The 13,241-nt window shown below is 26.3% G+C and overlaps 1 protein-coding gene across 3 annotated transcripts in view; it reads left to right on the top strand.

Moving 5' to 3' along the window:
• Positions 1–8,714, top strand: part of LOC111628235 (sodium- and chloride-dependent GABA transporter 1-like) — a 110,009-nt gene extending 101,295 nt beyond the window's left edge. For 2 of the 3 annotated variants that reach the window (XM_023371982.1, XM_023371980.1), the window contains exon 14: positions 8,094–8,205. Coding sequence is in view for 1 of the 3 variants with exons in the window: in XM_023371978.1 (XP_023227746.1) it covers positions 8,094–8,231 (138 nt within the window). In the remaining 2 variants the exon portion in view is untranslated. Of the gene's footprint in view, positions 1–8,093 lie in introns of all 3 variants that reach the window. The other variant, XM_023371978.1, reaches the window with a different exon arrangement.
• Positions 8,715–13,241: the final 4,527 nt, after the last annotated feature.

Below are 13,241 nucleotides of genomic sequence, written 5' to 3'. Positions count from 1 at the left end.
CTGATGTCTATTTGGAATTTAAGTATTCCTGGTAAACCCTTGAAACTGTTCATTGCACAAGAAAATCCAAAAGCATTGGCCAACTTATTGATGGTGACTCATTCTTCTTGCTCTAACAATCTGTCCACAATCAAACCAAAAAATAAATCCTTTACATGGCTCATTGCTACTCTAACCAAGGTCACACATAACTGATAAGTATCATGCCTATGGTGTCAAATGCAAATATTCCAGCTCAAAGTATTTCCCCTATGGGTAGAAGGTAACAACATTGCATGTGCTGTTGTCTCTAATTTTTTTGCACTTCAGTTTATTTTAACTTTCTATGCATATAAAACACTTATAAACTACTTCCAAATACACTAAAACATCTTAAACACAATATTAGAATTGTTAGAGTTAATGTATTATTATCTGTGTTTAAAGTTAGATAAAAGAAATTACGGTTAATCATATTCATTCAAAAAACTTGTCTAATCTTTTTCTTGCTATTCATGGCAGCAAATTATGAACAGTGGCAGACCTACATTTTTGGTACCTTGAAGCTTGAATTATTGGTGCCTTCATAACCAGTAACAATAGGCCAACATCCAACAAGGTCCAGAGATTTCCTATTCTTGCAAGGACTTTGAGACCCAAATGGTGGAGATATGGGATGACAGAACTGAAGCACTAGTTGCTGGCTAATGAAATCAGCAGAAATATAAACACAAAATATCATCCACAATAACTATGAACCAAGTTTAGAAGGACATCTTGATCTATACGTCTTTAACACTAAACACTAGCAAAGATATAATCAAAAACTTACTAAAAATGAAAAGAAAGAAAATTTGGAGGAGCAAAATTCACAGCAGTCAACCTCAATGCACAGAAAAAGTTTTGGTTTATTCTCTACTAGAGAGATAGAAAGTTATTAGAAGGAGAACATTAGAATAAAGAAGTGGAAAAAAATCTGATTTTTGGTGTAAAAATAAATACAGAAGTGAGACAAGTGCAGCTTGAATTGAGAATCCAGATATATTTTAATGGTTCTGATTGACTATAGCCTTAGGGCTGAGATATATATCTCTTAAGCTGTGCACCAACGAAAGACTCAAGGATCAAGCTGCCAAAATGTAGGTTCTGAAAATACTCTGGTGAGCTCAGTAATCCCATAAAGCTGGAGGTTTGGGCATTCTAAGATTGATGCTAATTAATTCAACCCATTGGCTTATGATTCTATCACCAAAGGAGCCTTAATTTATAACAAACAGTTAAAAAAACCTTCATCAATTTTAAAAAATTCACTCATTAAAAAAAAGTTTTTTAAACTTTATTACTTTCATTGTATATCTGCCACTTGTGAGAAAATACTTTTGTAATAAAAAGAATCAATTCTATAAGTTTTAAGAAGCATAATTCCAAAGTTGTATTGAATTTTGGTTGTTTATTGGCATAATTGATTTTTAATATGAATAGAGATACTTTAATTATAATCTCTCTGTATTTATTATTGATAAATACTTATTATTTTATTATATATCATTAATATTTTTGCAATTGAATTTGATATAGATAAAATAAATAATATTTTTTAAATACTTGATACAAATAATTTTCCTTTAAAAAAATATATAATATTTCTTTATTTTACTATTTTTAAGTAGTTTCAGATAAATTAAATAGAACACATGTTATGAATTACATTAACATTATGATATATGTTCTATTTAATTTATCTGAAACTATTTAAAAATTTTATTGATATTTGTACATTGAGTGAGAGAATTATTTCTAAAACTCTTCAACAAGTAGGAACAGAAAGTAAAAAGCAGAGTATATACTCCTTGATCGAAAATATTCCTTTTTCTATTTAGTTGTCAAATTTAAATTTTTAAGAATTATATCTGAATCATTATATGTCTAGTTCGTCCATATTTTTGTAATACAGTGGTACCTCATACTTTAAATGACTCTAACTTCAAATGCTTTAGAGTTTGAATACGAAATTTGCCTTGTAGTTCAAATTGTGCACACAGTGAAAAAATGCCCTCAAAGCGTAATCTGTTATGTTTCCAAATTGACTATTGCTCTTGCATTATGCTTGTATGTTTTCAGTGCTTTTTTCTCACTTTATTTTCGGTGTGTTTAGTTATATATACTATATTGTGTGTTATTCGTTGATTTTTAACAATTTCTTCCTGTACTTTTTCTATGTAGACAGCTTTTGGGTACCCTGTATGTTTTGTATCCTTTAGTTCAAAATTTTTCAATGGAACTTTTTAAACCACATTTGACACATGTATGGAGAAGACACAAGTTTAGCAGTGTCTTTTCCATACATATTACAAATTTTTTTTTTTACTGTTTGCATGACATTATATCCTTTTTGAAAATCAGAGCGTAATATGCATATGCCCAATATGCTTTTTATCCAAAGACATTACTACTTGATTTTATTCAAACAAGATATGAAGTAAATAGCTTAAAATAAGATGCTAAACAAAAAATAAAATCTCACAATATCTATAATATGTTAAATTTCACAACTGTTATAATTAAATCACACATCTATGAAGATGCCAAAGTCCAAGATCTGTTACCAACAAATGCAATTTTCATTTTATTATACAGTATTTATGTAGTTTATTTATTGCTTTCGCATTTTAATATATTATTGGGGCATTTAATTCTGTTATTGTTACCTTAACTTGTGTTTGCTGTTTTAAGTTTATCGAAGTATATATTGTTTGGGGTTTGAGAATGGATTGATTCACTTTCTATTATTTCTAATGTGAAAAACTGATTTGGACATCAAATGACCTGCTGGAATGAATTAAATTTGAAGTACGGTATATAGTTAATTGAGGTTTCCAGCCTCTAAGCTTTCCATATCTGGTCTGAATTTTCATCTATTTAACTCCATTCTCGAGATTAGCAAACGATAAACAGACAGATGACAGTGGAAAAGTATAGGTCTGCAATTTGAAAATTGCAGCCCAATAAATATTTACGATAAATTAAGCAATTGAATAATACAGAAAGAATATAAGGAAAAAAGTCTCTAATTTGTGTTTCATTTAATTATTAGCTGTATTCTGTTGTTAATAATGAAGCTGCTATTTCTTATAATTCAGTTATTTTTGTCCATTTTAATGACTAAAAATAAACAAATAAAATGATTATTAAAAAATAAAAATTTGATCTTAGTACTAAAATTATATGAAGAAAAAATAAGAAGAAACCAAAAACTGAAATATGTTGTTTTAGGTATTTATAAATTTCAGTGATCAAGGCTGCTTGCTTTAATTCGTAATCCATTGCCATGAATATTGGATAATTCAATGTTTTTAATGAATTATACTGTTTATGCTTGTAGAAGTTATTTGTTTCTGCTTCAGGAAATCTGTAACTATCTCCTGTACCTATGAATCAAAGGAATAGGTACAAAAGGTCCATACTGTAGGATGAAACCCCTACAGCAATCAAGAATAAGTGTAGAGGTTTCTTGTCAGATTGGATGATCCTCTTGCATGAGAATGCAAGACTATACATTGTAATGAGACTTATGACAAGCTTGAGAACTTCAAATGAGAAATTCTGCAGCATCTACTCTACAGTCTGGACTATTGCTATACTGATAACTGATATATCAAACCAAAATATATTTGCAACCTAATATATGATAATAAAATTGATATTCTAGATATCAGCATATCAATATCTGTAAACATGTATTAATTTTGGCATGATATATCAGTTATCAACACAACACTAATCGTGAAAACTGCAACATCCCCTCCAGAATTTTAACACTCTAGTGCAATTTTTTGACAGTTGGGTTTATGTTATAATAATCATCAACTCTACTTTTTTTAAGTAACAATTACTAACTTACCAATATTTTATTGGTTTTGATTCAATATATTGGTTATTGGCATAGCACTATCAACTTCAGTACTTACCAAAATTTTTTGATTATCAATATACCAAAAGAATCTTGATATCAAGCCTGATATCAATATCAAAATTTTGGTTGCACAGCCTTAGTTTGCACCTTTTGCTGTGTGACTAATGTGTTTGCAACTGAAGCAAACCTGCAACCCTTCAGGTGCTTCACTTCCTCTGGCAAATTGTTCATAGACTTCCTGAAGCAGAAACCATAGGACTTCTGCAAGCAAGAAATCACCAACTTCATTTATACAATAGGAAAAATGCCTCAATGCTGGTGGTCATTGCAAATTTATTATCTATAAATTAAAAATAAATAAATTACATTGGCTGATTTTCATTTGACTTATTCTAATATATAATTATTAAAGTGATAATAAGCTGCAAAATTATTACACATTATTAGAAATATTTAGATTGTAATAATGATTTAAAAAAAAAAAAATTAAGTTGCAGATGCTAATGATAGCATTTGTAAAATTATATTGGTTTCACAATTGATCTATTTGGTATTAATATGATTGATGCAGAATCTGCAGGTTTCACATGTAGAAAACCGTTTAGATTTATGCCTTAGTTTCTTATTCTAGATATTAACATTGGTTTACCTTTTTGATTTTAGATCATATTAAGTTTAAAAGAATTGGATTCTCAATCATACAAAAATATGGTTGAGAATCGAATATTGAAAATAGTAAATAAGCATGATTCAGCATCAATTACCTAGCTGATAAAAATTTGAAAAATGAAAAATTACAGTATTTAATTTTGTGTATTTAAATTCATTTATACAGTTAAGAATAATTTTGTTCAAATTTTTAGTTGTTTATTAATTAATATAATTTGATGTAATATTATTAATTAATCCTGATTGAGTAATTTAAGATGTAAGTGCAGTCAAGAAATTTTGTTTTCAACAGTTTTTCTATTGGTATCTTTGTTTATATTTACTGTTTTCCTTCATTACAAGAACAAATCAGTCCTTATCTGCCATTATTCATATTTATGTTCTTGTGTGTAAACATGAAATATTTACCTACATATAGTACTTATTTTGTTTATGTAGGTCTAATTTAATGATTAGTTTCTATATGACCATTATCGATGTCTCTGTAGAACTCAAAGCATTCAGCTGTTTTGCAGAACATGCATTCAAGCATTTCAAGTTTTATCTTTTGAATAGCTACAGTAACATGATTTCAATGAATCTTCAGGCAAAAAATTCCAAAGGTGTTAAATTAGGTGAACATGTTATCTATGATTATGCTTCCAAGTCCAAGCTAGCAACCAGGAAAGCAGATGTTGAGCTAATTCTGAAAAATTATTGCATAATGGTATGGTGTTCCATATTGTCAAGAATACCATCCTGAAGAAGTTGAAGTTTGAAGAATTGTTTCACCATATCAATGTTCCTGAATTGTAGTTTCCAAAAAACAGAAGGGTCCATAAACTTTTGACTAAGTCAAAACCATTATGCTGGTATAAAAATTTTTAAAAATATCTTTAATTTCAACATAATAGATAATTTTTACTATATACAAGGTGTTTCAAAAGTGCCTATCTAAGCATATGTAGCATAGTGAAAACTATGTTACACATGTTTTTCTTCAGAAATATTTGATTTTTTTAAGATTATATTTAGTAGTTCCATTAAGAACATTCATTGATTTATTAGAACCATAAACATTAAAATTAAGTATTTTGTCTGTTAAAATTGTTTCAGTTATATATAAATAGATAAAAATTAAAAAAACAATGAAAGAATTTTTTTATATACAAATTTTTTAGCGTACCCTGTATGTTTTGTATCCTTTAGTCCAAAATTTCCAAATGGAACTTTNTTTTTATATACAAATTTTTTAGCTATATATTTTGTTTTTATATTATGTAATATTAATAAATTTATATATATTTTATATATAATTTAAATATTTACATATAAATATAACACAGTAAATGAGAAGTTTGGATAATGGGTGATAATGTTTAATAAGTTATTATGAATGCATAATGCATAATTGTATATAATGTATATATATTGTAAAATTTTACAAAACTTTCATATGAACAGTTCCTTTCATGAATCTTGAACAGGCTGTAAAATTGTACATTAGTAGGAACCAGTCTATTTACTTTGCATGCATTAGATTAGAAGAGATTAGATTGTTAATAAAACTTTTGAGAGCCTCTTTTTCATAATGCACAGTGACCTTGTCAAACTTTTTAAAACTTTCAGAGTCCCAACCAAGTACCACATATTGCCTGGTCAAGATATATGAAATAATCTGCACCTTTTATTAATATAAACATAACATAAAACTATCCATCTACCAAAAACATTTAAACACCAGTAACATAAATTTAATGAAAACTTTGAACATTTTCGACCTTATCTGAGGCCTGCCTCAGGTTTTAATGAAACAAATTTCAAAATGGAATGCTTGGAACAAAAATATTTGAAAAATTATTTTAAAAAAATTTTTGAACAAAACTTAATGTACACAAAAATTTTATATGGTAGATAAAATAAAAATCAAAAATGCATAACCATCTCATATGTAAGCATTTTTTTAAGATGTAACCAGTGTCTGAGATGAATTAATACATGTTAACTTTGCCTGATCATTCGTAAATGTACTTCCATGCATACGATACTGTGTTACAGTCTATAAAGTTAATACACTTGCTGGTCAGGCCAGCCTTATATATTTCTAAGGCCTCCAGGTTATGAATATGCTCCATTCGAAAGGCCTGCCTAATTAACTTGGTATTTTGGAGGTTAGCATGCACATCAGGGTCAGTAGCATAAATGGACAGGGCAGTGATAGGCCTGTTGTTCGTAATGTTGTACTGATGCTCCTGTACTCTCAAGTATCATATGCATGGAGGTACATTTACGAATGATCGGGCAAAGTTAACATATATTAATTCATCTCAGACACTGGGTACATCTTAATAAATGTTTATATATATGATAGTTATGCATTTTTGATTTTTATTTTATCTACTGTATAAAATTTTTGTGTACGTTGTGCTCAAAAATTTTTCAAATATTTTTGTTCCAAACATTCCATTTTGAAATTTGTTTCATTAAAACCTGAGGCAGGTCTTGGATAAGGCCAAAAGCATTTGAAGTTTCATTAAATTTATGTTACTGGTATTTAAAGGTTGTTGATTTGTTTGATTGCTCCAGTAATTCGAGAAGATAGTTTTAGCACATAACATAAAGTTAATAATAAATTTGATATTAAAGTGCCCATTAATTATTAATTAAATTTGATATGTAAGATATTGTAGATTGAATTTAGTTAAATTAGTTGTCAGTAAATTCAACAGATACATATAAATATCTGTTGTGTGTAAGAAATGCTTTAACTTCAAAAGAAACTCTTGAACTACTCTAAAAAGATGTTTTGCTTTGAACATTTGATGGCATATCTTTTTATATGGAGATTATATTGTTTTTTTATAATGTGCTAATTTTTTTTTATCTAATTGTACTTAAAACAAAAGGTGATAATGAAAAACGTCAATGTTGAATGTTGTTTTTTTAGCCAATATAATAATTGCTNGATAGAAGTAATTTTGATTATTTTATTTTGTAAATTATTGTGATTTGAATTCTGACGAAAGGAGATGCAAAAATGTGTATATTTTTTAAAGTATGTAAAAAAATTGTTAGAGTAATGGATAATGATATTTTAACTATATAGCCTATCTTCAAAGTTAAATATTTTTAAATTTTTGTGTAATATAGATTGTATGAATATAACTAAATTGACTAAATTTAATTAAATATTTTAAGCTCATGTCTCATATATCAATGACATTGAAGATAGGAGTATTTGATTGTGATATCTTTTAATAAAATATATTGAGGACAGTTAAACAGATTGTCCTAGAAATAGACTATATTTTAAGAACAGTTGAAAAAATATTTTAAGTAACTGAAGATATGTATATGAATTTTTAAAAATAAATCACACTACAATTTTTTTTTTTATTAATAAAAAATTTTCCTAATCAAAAATTCAACTTCTAAATGTGCATAAGTTTTTATCATATTAAATCATTAACGTTTATTAAAAGTATTATGATTTCTAATTTATTCTAAACTTCATACACTTGTTAAAAACAAAATTTTGTTATTATTTCTGTAGCGTTTTATAATAGGAATAACACCAGCAGTACAACCATATAAAGTTGATAGAAGTCCAAGTACTGAAGAAGGAACACCTCTTGATCTTGCTGCTCTTCCAATGCCTATAGTCAATATATCTATGAATGATAAATTTTAAATGTACATGATGTAAGTACGCACTTGAGACTAAATTGGAAGGGAAAACATTTATAAACAGAAGTTATTTGGAATTAAGAAAATATTCCAATAGGCACAACATTGCTAGTGTGTCCAGTGTTAATTTTACACTGATATGTTAAATTATCATTCCTTCATATCCGGAAAAAAATAAAAAGCATAAATAGAGATCCATAAACCTAATTTATATATACATGTATAAGATTTTGCATATGTAACAGTAGTAAGATAAAAATTAGAAAGTAAAATATAAAATTAGATAATCATTAAAGTCATATTACATATGATTTGTCTGTCTGCAAAATTGTCTTAAAAGTCAGTCAATTGAAAATGTCAACTTTGAGTCTGAAATGGTAAAAATTTAAACCGAATATTAAGATACTAATCAAATTATTAAATGAATGCAATTATAATTAAAATAATTAAAGACAACAATCATTTTAATTACATTTATCATTGATATCACCAAATATTAACATAAATTGTGAATGTTTTCATGAGAAATATTTAATTAATAAAAGTTTAAAAATTATAAAATTAAAATATATTTTATTTTCTATTTAAGGAATCGCAAAAATGTAAAAGATGAATAGTAAATTCTTAATTTGCTAAATTTTCTTTTATTCCTTAATCCTTTTTTTTTTTTTCTAAAGAATTCAACTATTTATTAATAAAATCATTTTCTTCAGTATAGTTGGTGTTCTCATTTGTTGTTTCTGTATGTTTATCATCTAAATTAGCTTATCTTATTATCTATTTTTTCTTTTGTATGTAAAATAAATTATCTTAAAAAATCTTTTGTTTAATATTTTTATTCTGAAATATATTATAGAACACTGATGATAAATTTATAAATTTATCACTTTTGCAATTAAATTCATAAATAATTGTTTTTTAAACTTCATATTCTATTTTAATTAATGTTAAATATTAATATGCAGTATTTAATTCTTTATTATGGAAAATTATATCATTTTTTAAATGATTTTAATGATGATTTAAGTGAAATAAAATTCAAAATTGACATTTTCTTTTAACTGATATACAGTGTTTATCATCTTGATCTTCACTATAAGACAATAATGAATAGTTTTTCTAGTTATAATAATTTATTGAATTTTAATTCATATTATTGAACTGTTATAGAGTTATCTGTGCCTATTAATGTGTTTTGCCAAGTTAAGTATGTTTTCTGAATTTGATATTTTAGTATTTACAGATATTCATAAATTTATACCTAATTAAATCAGTGTTATATAAATTTTTATAGCAAAAATATTAATGTTAGAACTTTTAAATATTGTGTTTTGTCTTTTATTTTAATAATATATCAGAGCTTAGCAGAAAAATGACCAAAACTCAAATAACTGGAGTAAAATATTCATATATGTAAGTAATTTATTATCATTCCTATTGTTTGCTTAAAATAAGGAAATAATTAAGCAGTGAGGTATATTGTCTCTCAAAAAAATTAAATAAATAATAATAATACAAGGACAGGCTGAAAAGTAATGCATACATGCTTGTAGAGCACAAATGAAATGATTTTAAGAAGCGTGCCAGGTGGCATATGGAAGTAACATTCCCCCTCTATGTGCATGTGCAGTTTGAGGTTGTTGTGTTCATTCAGTATATTTTGAGAAGTGGAAATATGGAGACATGTTCTGGTGCTATGACAACACGAGTTAAACAGCGTGCTGTTATTGAACTTTTAACTGCTGAAAAAATTATGTTTAAAGGCTGTTTATGCTGACGATGCTGTTGATAGGTCTATTGTAAATTGATGGATAATAAAATTTCATGGTTGTGAGCCTGGAAAAGCCATAATTGTTGATGAAACACGCAGCAGAAGTCCGATCACTGCCACAGACAATTACCATTGCACCTTGTTGCAATGTTTAATTCTTCTCAGTACATACAGACTCTAAAACACCTCTGACGTTGAGTTTGACATGTTAGAGGCAGCCTGGCACCAATAATCTTGCAACATGACAACACTCATCCACACACCTCGCACGCAACTGGAGAGGCTCTGCGAAACCTGAAGTTTGAACCAATTCCACACCCTCCTTATTCCCCCAATCTTGCGCCTTGTGATTTTTATTTCCTCCCTCTACTTAAGAGAGACCTCAAGAGTAATCATTACACCTCAGATGATGGGGTGAAGGCAGCTGTCAAGTCCTGGATTCAAGAAAAGTTGGAAGAATTTTTCAGTGACGGAATGAAAAAACTTGTTACACGTTGGGAGAAATTTGTTAGCCTTAACGGTGACTATGTTGAAAAATAAATATATGATTTTGAAGCTTAAGAATTGTACTTTAATGCACTTTTTGCCCGATCTTGCTATTTGTTTTTGTTCGTGTTCTACAAGCATGTGTGCATTACTTTTCAGCCTGCCCTCGTAATATAGCATATTTGCATTTTCTTTGATCACCAAAATAAATTGTAAATAATTGTTTTTGCTGTACTAAATTTAAATTCAGATAGAAGTAATTTTGATTATTTTATTTTGTAAATTATTGTGATTTGAATTCTGACGAAAGGAGATGCAAAAATGTGTATATTTTTTAAAGTATGTAAAAAAATTGTTAGAGTAATGGATAATGATATTTTAACTATATAGCCTATCTTCAAAGTTAAATATTTTTAAATTTTTGTGTAATATAGATTGTATGAATATAACTAAATTGACTAAATTTAATTAAATATTTTAAGCTCATGTCTCATATATCAATGACATTGAAGATAGGAGTATTTGATTGTGATATCTTTTAATAAAATATATTGAGGACAGTTAAACAGATTGTCCTAGAAATAGACTATATTTTAAGAACAGTTGAAAAAATATTTTAAGTAACTGAAGATATGTATATGAATTTTTAAAAATCANAAATCACGAAAGTTATCTTTATTGTTAAAATGTTTTTGAGAATCCTTTTCCTCCCTCAGTATTTTGTGTAACTAAATTCAAAACATTTCAATGAAAACTGTGATTTAGAATCTAAAGACAATTTAAGAATTTGAATTGAAACATTTTGAATATGTATGTTTTGTACTCTATTTAAAAATGGATAGGTGCTCTGTAAATATTTTAATAATACAAGTGATTAAAAAAAAAGACATTATTTTTATAAATAATTTTCTGACTTCACTAATTACAATTATTCAATAATTTTAAGTATAGTCTACATTCAAAATGTATTGAATTACCCAAGATGATGATAAATTCTGAAAAAATGTACTAACATTTAACTTCAGTTGAATGATAATACTGTTAGACTGATGGTAAAGGTTAGTACAGTACATTTTTACTGTTTACAACTTCAGTTTGGAAGAGAGCTAAAATAAAATCTTAAACATTAAATTTTAAATTTATTCTACATTCTAAATAGTTATCAATTATTTTATGAAAATAACATAATTTTAAAATAGCATTATATTTATTTTGAAGGAAGAAACTTACAGGATGATTTTTATTTAATTTTTATATATTTCCTGTAGTTAATCAACACTTTTTTAAGTGTGAGTTTTGGTGTGAATTTGCTTTTTATGAAATATTATTTCATCACGTTATTCATCATTTGATGTAATTTTCATCTTTGGGAAATACTTAATACTTAAACTGCACATTCTCAATTTCAACTTGTGTTGTAGTCAGAGTTGACATAGAATGTAAATAAAGATCATAAAGAATACATTTTATTTTATTGAAAATATATTGAATTCACATATATTTGTTTGTACAGTACGTACAGAATATATAGATCTTTGTTGAGTTCTTAATGCCTGAATTTTTAATAACTTGTTGATGTAAGGTAAAAGTGATGTTTTCAAAACAATTTAAACAAACTTGCAAGAAAATCAGCATTTCCTTTAACCACTGTTATTAATTATTTATATTATAAGTTCTACTAAATGTCTAACTTTCATTAGTCCATTTGTTGCTCATTTGGAAAATGAGCCTTCAATAAATGCCAATGAAGCTAATATACTTAAAATGTATAAAATTTTATTTTGCTTTTGCTTTATATTATTAGTTTAGTGGTAATAAATTCAAACAATTGTATAGATTGCATATTTACATTTTCAATGATTTTAGGTACTAATTTCCAAAATAGGACATGTGATGATCATTGTTGTAATGTTCAAGATGTGAGGTTTAAGAAATAAATCTTTTTAAAAAAAATTTTATATTTATTTTTTATTGTTTACTTAAAGATAAAAGATTTTCTCTTCAGAATAGTAGTTAATTTATTAATAGTGTTTATTTATTTATTAATGTGAAAATTGAAACAAAGATTTTTCCAATAATTATTTTTACAGAATAAATGAATAGATTAATTAGAGAAAAATAGATATTTGTTATTAATTCTATTGCACTCTAATGTTCAGAGAATAGTTGCAGCATTTAGTTTGGTTAAGTAAAAATCTCACATTATGCATTTAATAAATTAATAAATTCAAATTTAAATAATTGCTTTAATCATACAAACAGTTTTAATAAAAATAAATATGTTGATGTTTGCTTAAATCCATTGTGTAGTCATAATTATTCTTTTACATTTAGAAAAAATAATGGTAAAGTAAAATAATTATTCTTGCAAAAATTATTTTAATGATAATACATATGCAATTTTCATTTTAAAAGATAGATATCTAATTTTAAATTAAACAGTGATAGATTTTCTATAAATTCATTAAAAGTTATGAGTAAAAATGTGTTATTTTCATTTTCAACCATTACTGACTTTTTTGTCTGCATTTTTAGACTTGTTTTATAATACAAAATTATATCCTTGGATTCAATGATAGTCTTTTTATATTTATAAACAACATTTTTCAAAAATAAAACATGTTGCATAAAATACTTAAGATTTGATATACTGTACACATAATTTTCAGATTTTAATGTTTCTAATTTACTATCAAATTGAAATTATTTTTTATTCTTTTAAAACAAGGTATCAGATTGTACTGTATCTTTTGCTTT

This window comes from Centruroides sculpturatus, unplaced genomic scaffold (assembly GCF_000671375.1).
Source record: "Centruroides sculpturatus isolate CEXI.00-Female unplaced genomic scaffold, Cexi_2.0 scaffold532, whole genome shotgun sequence".
In the NCBI taxonomy this organism is placed as follows: Eukaryota; Metazoa; Arthropoda; class Arachnida; order Scorpiones; family Buthidae; genus Centruroides; species Centruroides sculpturatus.
The sequence above is the reverse complement of the archived record's forward strand: the minus strand, read 5'-3'. Positions and strand labels throughout refer to the sequence as shown.